Source organism: Oncorhynchus keta, chromosome 1 (genome assembly GCF_023373465.1).
Source record: "Oncorhynchus keta strain PuntledgeMale-10-30-2019 chromosome 1, Oket_V2, whole genome shotgun sequence".
Classification (NCBI taxonomy): Eukaryota; Metazoa; Chordata; class Actinopteri; order Salmoniformes; family Salmonidae; genus Oncorhynchus; species Oncorhynchus keta.
The window spans coordinates 55,030,362-55,042,953 of NC_068421.1; the positions used below are offsets into that span (position 1 = coordinate 55,030,362).

The window sequence follows — 12,592 nt, forward strand, 5'->3', positions numbered from 1 at the left end:
TACTGATGTAGGATCTTAATTTGAGCCACTTTGCTAAATAACCCTACAGAAACAGGAAGTGTGAATTATTGTGGGGCTTATAATTATTGGACGTTTTTGTAGGGGTTTTCCATAAAGGGAAAATCAAGTCTGACATTTCAAAGTGAAAATTACAAACTTCAGAAGCCTTGCAGGAAATGCTCCTGCAACAGGGTGATCAAATGAAGATCCTACATCTGTATAGGCTAAACGCAGGTTCAAAGTTGAACAAACAACCATGGGGAGCCACACAGCTGCTAAACGCATTACTTTGTAGAGCATGAAGCAGCATATGGCTTTCCTTTTAAAATGATTTAAATTTGAAGGAACATTGCCCCAGTTGCAATGCTTCCTTTCATTTGTATGCTAGTGGATGCTGAAAGACAATTCTCTGTATTGTACAGTGCATTCGGAAAGTATTCAGACCCATTAACTTTTAGCACATTTTGTTAAGTTATAGCCTTATTATAAAACGGATTAGAGAAATGTTTTCCCTCAATCTACACACAATACCCTATAATGACAAAGTGAAAAGCGGGTTTAATACATTTTTGCAAATGTATTTAAAATAAAAAGCAGAAATGTCTTATTTACATCAGTAAACCTTTGCTATATGAGACTCGAAATTGAGTTCAGGCACATCCTGTTTCCATTGATCATCCTTGAGATGTTTCTACAACTTGATTTTCCACTTGTGGTTAATTCAACTGATTGGACATGATTTGGAAAGGCACACACCTGTCTATTTAAGGTTCCACAGTTGACAGTGCATGTCAGAGCAAAAACCAAGCCGAGGTCGAAGGGACTGTCCATAGAGCTCCGAGACAGGATTGGGTCGAGGTACAGATCTGTGGAAGGGTACCAAAAAATGTCTGCAGCATTGAAGGTCCCCAAAACCACATTCTTAAATGGAAGACGTTTGGAACCACCAATACTCTCCCTAGAGCTGGCCGCCCGGCCAAACTGAGCAATCGGGGGAGAAAGGCCTTGGTGGCCAAGAACCTGATGGTCACTGACAGCGTTCCAGAGTTCCTCTGTGGAGATGGGAGATCCTTCCAGAAGCACTCCACCAATCAGGCCTTTGTGGTAGATTGGCCAGAAGGAAGCCACTCCTCAGTAAAAGGCACGATAGCCAGCTTGGAGTTCGCCAAAAGTTACCTAAAGGACTCTCAGACCATAAGAAACAAGATTCTCTAGTCTAATGAAACCAAGATTGAACTCTTTGGTCTGAATGCCGAGTGTCACGTTTGGTGGAAACCTGGCACCATCCCTATGGTGAAGCATGGTAGTGGCAGCATCATGCTGTTGGAATGTTTTTCAGCTGCAGTGACTGGGAGACTAGTCGAGATCAAGGGAAAGATGAACGGAGCAAAGTAGAGTGAGATCCTTGATAAAACTTACTCCAGAGTGTTTAGGGCCTCAGACTGGGTTGAAGATTCACCTTCCACAGGACAGTGACCCTATGCACAGAGCCAAGACAATGCAGGAGAGGCTTTGGGACAAGTCTCTGGCTTTGGGACAAGCCAGAGCCCGGACTTGAACCCGATCGAACATCTGAAAATAGCTGTGCAGCGACGCTCCCCATCCAACCTGACAAATCTTGAGAGGATCTACAGAGAAGAATGGGAGAAACTCCCCAAATACAGGTGTGCCAGGCTCGAGGTGTCATACCCAAGAAGACTTGAGGCTGTAATCACTGCCAAAGGTGCTTCAACAAAGTACTGAGTAAAGGGTCTGAATACTTATGTAAATGTGAGTTTTTTACATTTTTAAAAATAAATTAGCAAAAAATTCTAAAAACCTGTTTTAGCTTTGTCATTATGTGGTATTGTGTGTAGATTGCGGGAAAAAGCAATTTAATACATTTTAGAATAACGTAACAAAATGTGGAGGGTTGTCAGCCTTTTTTCATTTCGTAAGACATTTGACTTATTTGCTATAGCCAGGCCAAATAATTTGAGGAATAACTGTTTGTGATTAGAAAACTTAGAAGAACCATACAAACGTCAGCACACAGCGTCCAGGGGGTGAGCACGCTCTAATATAATAATAATAATAATAATATATGCCATTTAGCTGACGCTTTTATCCAAAGCGACTTACAGTCATGTGTGCATACATTCTACATATGGGTGGTCCCGGGAATCGAACCCACTACCCTGGCGTTACAAGCGCCATGCTCTACCAACTGAGCCACAGAAGGACCACTCTACCACTACGGGGCAGTTTAGTTGATGCAAAGTAAGACATTCGTGTTCCAATTGTTTGTTTAGGTAGCGTGAATCGTTGTTGTTCACACAGAGGTGAAGTGCGGAATAATTGAAGGAATGAATCCGAGCCTCACGCTTATCACCTGTGGAAGGCGGGGCTTCCAGTGAGCCGCGGATTTAATTGGCCTTGTCAGGAGTGATTGTAGATCATTCAACCGAAGTCGTGAGAGTTCGACACCCCATAAGTATATTGTACCAAAGTTGACTGACTGAAAGGGAACTAAACTTGAGCTCGACAAGCGCCGAGTGCATCGGTGAGGCATTACACCCCTGCACTCAGAAAATCTTGTATTATTAATTAGTCTCAGAGTCAGCCTGTGTGTATTCCCCCAAGGAAGTTGTTTATACGACCTAGCTACTCCCTCACTATACTTAAAAAACGTGGATAAAAAAATGCACAGGGCCAGCATTCAAAACAGAGCTAGCGCTAGCTAGGTCCAAAAGTGAAGAGCAAGAAATCAAAGCTAAGACAACTCCACACACCAAAGTCAATGGCTAGGGAGCACAGTTCTCTAAATTATTCACAATGTGGATCATGTTTAAGTAATAATGGATTACAAATTTCCAACAGTTTTCCCTCATCGTTGACTAGTGCAATCCAATTGGAGCAAGTGCAAACATACGACGGTACTACTGAACTAATCTGAACGAGCGGAATAGCTCATTAGGGTTGTAATTCAAATGATGATATCGCAAGTGGAATCTTTTCCCTTAAAATGTACAGACCGATTGTATTTGATCATGGGATGATATGATTTTTTCCCCTCTCTTTCCCACTCTCCAAATCTACCCTCATCATACTGCAACTGCATTATTGAGAACAATGTCTCAATGGAAACCCTAGGGGGTCTTCTAGGAACTCCCAAGTCCCAGTGAAAAGGCATCATGAAGTAGGCCATCTGGGATGTGATGGGGAGAATGCCTTTGGAATAACGTGCAGGGAGTGCGCTCTCCGTGCCAGTCGGCAGCAGAGAGAAAAGAGGTGTAATAGACATGGCACTAACCTGAGAGAGCTGTGAGATGAGCAAGCAGATGGTGGATCAGTGGCAGCGAGGCAGAGGGCACCCGCGTGGGGGGAAAAGAGAATAGGTGAGAATAGGTGAGAAGAGAGAGAGATAAGTGTGTTTTCATGAACAGAGCTTAAAAAAAAGAGAGCAATAATCAGCAATATTTCAGTGTCATACTGTCTGCTCCGGTGCACACCATTTTATGCAACAACAAAAAACAACCCTAAAACAAAGATAGTTATGCTTTATTTCAGTCAGCTATTCCCTTGATATTTTGTAATTACATTGTATAATGATAATTACATGCTAATTTCCTTTTGGATTCTGTGAGACTCCTTGAAATTTGGTTCTAGGTAATTACTAATCGTGTAGAATTAAGTACCCATTGTTACAACAATTTCTCTAGGAAAATATCATATATAGTAGGGCTATAGAATAAAGCTCTGAGTTTCATGACCATAAAAGGAAGAGGATGAGATGATTAAAAACGATACATTTTAATTTCAAACAGCTCTAAAATATTAAACCAAAGTTATAACCCTGTGCTACCGCAAACCAAGTACATCACCACTGTTTACTTATTTAGCAGTCTTTGTCAAACCTATTTTCCTTGCTTTATACCTTTCCTTTACACTTGGTTTCCTTGAGACCCTGAACCAGCGTTATTAATTAATAAGCCCTTGCATCAGAGGCATATTTCGGTACATGCCGGCTCTCTTTGTGGGTTCTTAATGGTGAGGTCATATTAAATATAGACAACCGTCGTACTCGAGCACAACCATCTGCCCTTTTCATATGGCTGCCATCATGTGTAGCCCTGGTTCACAGGGCAGTTCCTAGCTCCTGTCATGAATGACCATGATGCGCCTACAGCATGACGTGACCCACGCCTCGAATGCAGACTTCACATCTCAGTAGACAAACGTGGCTTCCTCTCCTTATCTCCTTTCTGTCATCTGCTCTGACAAAAAATGTGAAAGAAGTGGACAGGTGAAAGCTAATTCCCAATAGACATAAAGCATTTTGCTTTCACCTATCAGATACGAAGCAGAGGATGAAAGTAATATACTTTAGACTGTTGAGATGCACCCTAACCACATAGCTCTGCATCAGTGGGAGTGTGCTGCTGCCTTGGAGGCAGTGAAAGAAGTGGGTGTACCCATGCTATTTGTCAGTGGCCAGGGCTTGTAAGGTTTGGAGTGTGGTGAATTAATACAATGGGAGAGGAGAGGTACCAAAACCTGGAGCATCAACAACGCTTCTATTGTAGCTGTCCCTCCAGCTACAAAATAAAGTCACTAAGCTTTTCAACACTAAAATACAGGACCTCCAGACAAAGATTTTACAGTTATATCACAGACGTGACAACACATCTGCCATAACCATAATGACTTAAGTAAATTACAATAATTCTTTCATGAAGTGGTGTCATATTCGGACCGCCGTGTGTATGCTAAATGTCGGCATATATTTCATACATGAAATGGCACCACTTGTGTTTAATTCATAGAACACAAATCGATACGTTTGACTTATCTTATCTACAAGTCAAACTGTGTATGTGTGAGTGGCTGAAAGGACAGAGATGAGTGCACTCTAGATGGAGGAGAGGAATGAGTCAGTGAACTGTACAAAGAAATGCGCTGTGCTCCAGCCAGTTTCCTAGGTGACCCCACTGCAATTACATTATACATTCCCACAGTAGCCAAAGGAATGTTTCCACCTGGTGTCAACGGACACGGGGGCATAGTTTGTTGAACTAATGTGATAAAAACAGAGTGAAATCAAATCACATCAAAATAAGCCCAGCTGTAAGATGTGCCTTGTAAAACATGACTCGAGAATATCACAAACCAGGAAAGCTATGAAGAAGAATGTACCGTTGTTTCTGCTGTATTGTTGAAGTTGTGTCACATTTATGAATACCCAAACAATGACTTCCCGGGGTATCTACTCTATACCGCCCATTGTTCATAGTCATGCATAATAGGAATTCATGCCAGTAGAATGCCGCCTAACGCCTGTTTATCTCAATATGCTAAACAGCGGGGCTATTGTACAGTTACACAAAGGCTCTGGTTGGCTGTTGACAGTATGGACAACTGCTTCCCCCGTGACTAGCGCTATTCTGAAAAAAAAAGATGTTTGCCTTATACTGTTGGCAGCTACTCATGTTCAATGGCTTGTTGTTAGTGGTTTGCAGCACACACACACAGCTCTCATTCAATGTATGTTGGTACCAAAACAAATAACCAAAATGGCCCTAGCACTTATCAAACAATGGATTACAATTACTTTGCTGAAATAGCCATTCAAATTAATTGGACGAGCCATCGATTCAGGTTGGCTCTGTAACAACGAGCTGTATAACAATGTGATTTCCAAACGCGATTAGTTTGTATTTACATAGTTTGCGCGGTGTATAAATTGTGTCTCCCGCCCACATTGGCTCAAGCTGTCATTATTTATACAGCAAATCCTTCAAACGTAACCCAGTGATAATATATCCCATATTAATTCCCAAGAAACAAACAACCCTAATGCCTTTCAGCACACAACATGGTACAAGAGAATCTTTGGAGGAATAGCCACGGGAAGTAGTTTGCGGTGGGGGTGCGGTGTTTTTTTTTTAGCAGACAGGAGGGAAGCAGAAAAAAACTATTGCCCGCACTGAAGACGTCTATATCAGTCCACTAATACAGGACTAATAAAGGCCCAGTGCACCACTTTTGTGAAAATGTTTTTACAAAAATGTATTTGGGTGTTTACCGGCTTTTGTAACTGATAATTATCTGTACAAAAAAGTTAATCTGATAATATTTATGGAATATAAAAATACTTGCTTGATATAGCTTATGTTTTCTAGTTTCTTAAAATAATTATTTCTATGTGAAAACTGAAATGGTCTATTCATTCCTTTTCCATTTTAGCAGACGCTCTTATTCAGAGCAACTTACAGTAGTGAGTGCATGAATTCACATACATCACACATCTATTAACAACCACATCACCACAAACCAGCTGATGTCTCAATGTACTCAATTACTGTATTGTGCATTGTTTCTCTTCATGGTGAGGGAAAGTCTACAGGTACAAACCTACCTGACCAGCCTACATACAACACAGTAATATACATTTACATGAAGTGGTTTGTAAGAACGGTAAATTAATGACCGCACAAAAATAGGTTGTTTTCCATGTTATTTGATCAAGAAAATATACAAATTTGATGTGGATGTTTTGTGTCTTTGTCCATTACTTTGCAGCTTTTTTTGGTATTTTTGTATTTATTTTTTGTGATATCCAATTGTGATCTTGTCTCATCGCTGCAACTCCCCAACGGTCTCGGGAGAGGCAAAAGTCTAGTCATTCTTCGAAACATCACCCGCCAAACCGCACTTCTTAATAACACCCGCCCGTTTAACCCGGAAGCCAGCCACACATATATTATATATACACACACGCGCACGCACACACTAACACACACATACATACACACACACGGTCCTTAGGGGTAGCACTGCTACGCCATGTGCTTATCTGTCATGCCTCAGCAGTCAACTCCAGGCCTCACCTGTGGGGCGGCGATATTCAGCGCAGGGTTGGTCAGTTCAAATTTCTCCTGTGATTTCTCCCTTGCAAGACGCGCTGCTTCTTTCACTTCCTTGAACTGGTCTGAAAACTATGGAAGAAAAAGTTAAATATAAGTATCAGAGTAATTCGTCAACCAGTGTGCATTATAAATGTGTTTCTTCTGAATTTGAGACAGTCTATAGTGGTGACTAACCTGCTGAAGCTGTTGCTCGGTGGCAAAGCCCAGGCCATACACGGTGTTGGCGCGGCTGTCAGCCCACTGGCCAAACTTCTGGGAGGTTTTGGTGAAGGTCATGTTGGGGGTGATGGTGCTGTTGATGATGGCCTATGATGGATGGCAGAGGCCATGAAATAAATCAACCGCTTATTTCTAATCAACAAAGCAACAAAGGAAAACTTCACACATCACTGCTTGATTCTGCCACCTTGCCTGGGGCCTACTGATAATACATTCAGAGAGAAAAACAACATTACCAACACATCAGACAAAGGCATTATTGTACAAAATGTACTAAATTGCAGACGTGTCTAAAGTTCATCATTTCCCTTTTTAATCCATCAACCCATTCAGTGAGCGAGAGCATTAACATTCTCATTGAGTAAGGACATCCACTCACTCTAGTACTGACAAAAACCTAAGCAAAATAATAAGATGTGTGCTGACTACCTTTGAAGCACCCTTTGTAGGACAAGTATAGGGAGGCAGGACTAGAAAATGTTACATGCTCATTAGTCAAGAGCAGGCCAGCTCCCCTATAATGTGTGTGTTTTGGGAAGCAGCCAAGGGTACACCTAACTACCCTCTACCAGACATGACACAGCAGGTCCTTACTAATGGTGTTACTCAAAGGGGACTCTGCTGTTCAATCACATTGCATCAAAGGCAATCTGGACAATGAGGACCATGTTGGTAAGAGAGAGCCAGCGGGGTTCACATCTCACCTTGGTGCCCCCCACACTGATGATGCGGTACACACTCCGATTGGCATCGTAGAAGAAGGAGACAGTGACGGCATGCTTGCTGGCCGGAAGCCAGTTCCTCTTGGTGGCCGGGTCTATCTGGAAGACGTGCGCTCTCGCACTGAAGATGGGTTGTTCCCTTCAGGGGAGAAAGACACAATGCTATTTAGCAATGCAGCCCAGTCACTCACTGCCATTCTCTTCTAAGACATGGAGGTGAAATGGAGGACGTATGCACGTTACAGTTACATGATTCCATTGCTGCCAGTCAAGCTGTGGGAGGGGAGCCCCTTTTTGAGATTCACACTCGGATTCATTTTGAGCCCTGGAAATGGCTCTCTTTCAAATGAGCCACCACAACGCATTAACAACTTAAAGGCCAAACAAACAAAATAGTTATGAAAAGAAAATGTTCTGCAGAGGCACAGAGGCCCATCTTTTAAATGGATGGTATTTCATTATTTTTTATAGCCTGTGGGTATTGTTGTGGGTTTAGGTTAGGAGTGACCTAGTGTAGCAGGCATACAATAAAGTCATGATGCTAGATCTTCTACCTACTGGTAAATAACTCTACTGCACTGTTCAACCAATCCAGTAAATGTGGAGGAGGAGTTAAGATGGAGTGTTCGCATTGTTAACGTCCAAAAGCGTAAGTCTTGCCACAGGCTCACTTTCCTTTTCCTCTGAAAATCGGGAACATCTGGTTGTTGAGTACTAGACAGAGGCTAGGTTAGAAGGAAAGGCCAGGGTTTTTTCTGCCATTTAAATCCTTGTGTCGTGCCGCCTAAGCATTTGATTTCAGTACAAACAGTGGTGAAAAAACAGTGGGAGAATATGTAAGGATTGAAAAGCGCTTTCAGTGTAAACTTAAACAACTAAAACCAGATATAGAGTATGTAGAAAAGATAATGGACATACACACTCAGTGGACAGTTTTTTCGCTCCAACAGACAGTGAGTTGCAGGCAGACAGGCATTCAGTTACTGTTTGATTGAATGTTAGAATGGGCAAAACGAGGACCTAAGTGACTTTGAGCCTGTTTTGATCGTCAGTGCCAGGCGCGCCAGTTCTAGTATCTCAGAAACGTCCAGCCTCCAGAGCTTTTCACTTATGACAGTGTCTAGGGTTTACCGAGAACGGTGCGCAAAACGAAAAACATCCAGTCAGTGGTAGTCCTGTAGGTGAAAACAACTTGTTAAAGGAGAATGGCACAACAGTGGTGTGCAGAACGGTATCTCAGAACGCACAACCCGTTGATAATTATTCATTATCACGGATCGGCTATTGAAGCAGATGACCACACAGGATTCCACTCTGATCAGCTAAAAACAAGAAGAAGCGGCTGCAGTGGGCATGTGATCACAAACACTGGACAATTGATGCCGAATACCGGTTCCTGTTGTGTTATGCGTAAGTAGCATGAATCCATGGCCCATCCATTGCTAGGTCCTTTGATACCAATTGATCAACATTTCCATACCCAGAAGAATTCAATATGTTATGGATGCAAAGGGTGTGGTCTGAGCCGGCACTAGATGGGTAACAATTATTTTGTTTTTGTTGCATATAATCTTTGAGAACTAACAAATCACCAAAATAAAAGCTAAACAGGGAGAATTGAAAATTCCTAAAACAATGAATTTAGCAGTATAGATTTTGTTATTATGTTTGATCAAATTAACACAGCATTAGCCATGGCAAAATGCATACAATGGCAGGAAATTAGCTTTAAACTGAAAACAATACTGTTATATTGTATAATTGCAGGAAATTGGCTTAGAAATGCAAATAATATATGCCATTTAGCAGACGCTTTTATGCAAACATTTCTCTACACCACCAAAAAGGGGGCAGACCACGCCACTGTAACAGTATAACTTCAGACCGTCCCCTCGCCCATACCCGGGCGCGAACCAGGGACGCTCTGCACACATCAATAACAGTCACCCTCGAAGCATCGTTACCCATCGCTCCACAAAAGCCGCGGCCCTTGCAGAGCAAGGGGAACTACTACTTCAAGGTCTCAGAGCAAGTGACGTCACCGATTGAAATGCTATTTAGCGCGCACCGCTAACTAAGCTAGCCGTTTCACATACGTTACACTCACCCCCCTTTTGACCTTCCTCCTTTTCCGCAGCAACCAGTGATCCGGGTCACCAGCATCAATGTAACAGTATAACTTTAGACCGTCCCCTTGCCCATACCCGGGCGCGAACCAGGGACCCTCTGCACACATCAATAACAGTCACCCTCGAAGCATCGTTACCCATCGCTCCACAAAAGCCGCGGCCCTTGCAGAGCAAGGGGAACTACTACTTCAAGGTCTCAGAGCAAGTGACGTCACCGATTTAAACGCTATTTAGATCGCACTGCTAACTAAACTAGCTGTTTCACATCCGTTACACCACCCTGTTACAGCCCCTGCCACACCCACCGCCTAAGCTTTTGGATCCAGAAAAAACCCTGGAGGCTATCTGTTAAATTAACCTATATCAATGGATAGTGATTTGATATTTCCAGAAGCCAACTCAACCCAACACAGCTGATTAGCACTACACACACACACTACACAGCTCATCAAGCTTTCATTATTTGAATCAGCTGTGTAATGCTAGGGCGAAGACCAAAATGTGCACCCAGGGGGGGGGGGGCCCAGGACAGAGTTTGAGAAACATTGCTGTAATTGATGTTCGCTAAGCCCTGCCCCAGAATTTTGGGCAACCAAGCTGTACTCCAATGGATAGCAACACATGAAAGCCAGTGAGTACAAAAATATATAGTTTAAATAATTGACCAGTGCACCATTGGTACTGAAGTACATCCATTTCCAATGGAACGCTGCGTTTGTGTTTCAGCGCGTTCTGTGTGTTGCATATGTTGGATTTATTGAAAGTATGCATAATGCCTCGATCACACCTTCAGTGTATTTGCGTAAAATGGTACGCAAGCAGCATCTACACGTGTGCAACAGAAGTTCAACATTCACCTTTTGCTACCATTTCCGTCAGGCCGTCTACGCATAGTTTGACGCATATGTTCCATGTTTGATAAATCCAACGTATTCACCACACAGAACGCACTGCAACTGCCTCTGCAACACAATGCTGCAAGGCAAACGCAGCTGAATGTACCTCTGGTGTACCAAAATGCCATGACACTGTCGGTGTGATCGAGGCGTAAAGGACATGCTGGTGGCGCAGTCACTTATGACCTATCGAAATCTCCCAAGGAACGTTTGGATGATGCCCGTGGTTTCTTCCTGTCACAATTGTGCGGCCTGTACAGGTATTAAAAAGTCCAACACCTTCAGATCGTTCATTACAAATAAAGAATACACGATCAATAGATTCATTTCCTGTGGATCTAACAATGTAGTGTATCTACTGTCTTGTCCATGCGGCTTGCAATACACTGGTATTCATTTTGCTCCTCCCTTCCTGTAGGCAGAAACTCAAATAGGATGTACCAATGCTGGTCTGACCAATCTGAATCCACATTTCAAGATAGTTTTGATCACGCAGACTGGGATATGTTCCGGGTAGCTTCCGAGAATAATATCGACGAATATACTGATATGGTGACTGAGTTTATCAGGAAGTGTATATGGATCAGATCACCTCTACCTTACCTGTCACCCCAGACCCACTTCAATTTGCTTACCGCCCCAATAGATCCATAGACGGCGCAATCGCCATCGCACTGCACACTGTCCTATGCCATCTGGACAAGAGGAATACCTATGTAAGAATGCTGTTCATTGACTATAGCTCAGCATTAAACACCATAGTACCCTCCAAACTCATTATTAAGCTCGAGGCCCTGGGTCTAAACCCCGCCCTGTGCAACTGGTTCCTGGACTTCCTGACCGGCCGCCCCCAGGTGGTGAAGGTAGGAAACAACACCTCTACTTCACTGATCCTCAACACTGGGGCCCCATAAAGGAGTGTGCTTGGCCCCCTCCTGTACTCCCTGTTCACCACACATGATTGTGTGGCCAAGCAGGCATCCAACTCAATCATCAAGTTTGCAGACATCACAACAGTAGTTGTGGGAGTGTGATGCCAAGAAAATAACCTCTCACTCAATGTCAATAAAACAAAGGAGATGATCGTGGACTGCAGTGGAGAAGGTGGAAAGCGTAAAGTTCCTCAGCGTACACATAACTGACAAACTGAAATGGTCCCCCCACACAGACAGTGTGGTGAATAAGGTGCAACAGCACCTAAAAACCCTAAAACATTTACAGATGCACAATTGAGAGCATCCTGTCGGGCTGTATCACCGCCTGGTACGGCAACTGCACCGCTAGCAACCGCAGGGCTCTCCAGAGGGTGGTGCGGTCTGCCCAACGCATCACCAGGGGCACACTTCCTGCCCTTCAGGACACCTACAGCACCCTGTGTCACAGGAAGGCCAAAAAGATCATCAAGGACAACAACCACCCAAGCCACTGCCTGTTCAATCTGCTATCATCCAGAAGGCGAGGTCAGTACAGGTGCATCAAAACTGGGAACAAGAGACTGAAAAACAGCTTCTCTCTCCAGGCCATCAGACTGTTAAATAGACATCACTAGCACAGAGGCTGCTGCCCTATATACATAGACTTTAAATCACTGGCCACTTTAATAAGTGGAACACTAGTCACTTTAACAATATCACTTTAATAATGTCACTTTAACAATGTTTGCATATCTTGCATTACTCATCTCATACGTATATGCTGTATTCTATTCTACTGCATCT

The 12,592-nt window shown here is 43.2% G+C and overlaps 1 protein-coding gene across 4 annotated transcripts in view; it reads right to left on the reverse strand.

Moving 5' to 3' along the window:
- homer3b (homer scaffold protein 3b) overlaps window positions 1–12,592 on the reverse strand; it is a 50,926-nt gene that overhangs the window by 19,912 nt on the left and 18,422 nt on the right. For all 4 annotated transcript variants that reach the window (XM_052528016.1, XM_052528025.1, XM_035776972.2 and 1 more), the window contains 3 exons: window positions 7,832–7,988; window positions 7,083–7,214; window positions 6,870–6,977 (listed from right to left, as the gene is read on the reverse strand). In XM_052528016.1, the coding sequence (XP_052383976.1) occupies window positions 6,870–6,977; window positions 7,083–7,214; window positions 7,832–7,988 (397 nt within the window). The remainder of the gene's footprint in view (window positions 1–6,869; window positions 6,978–7,082; window positions 7,215–7,831; window positions 7,989–12,592) is intronic.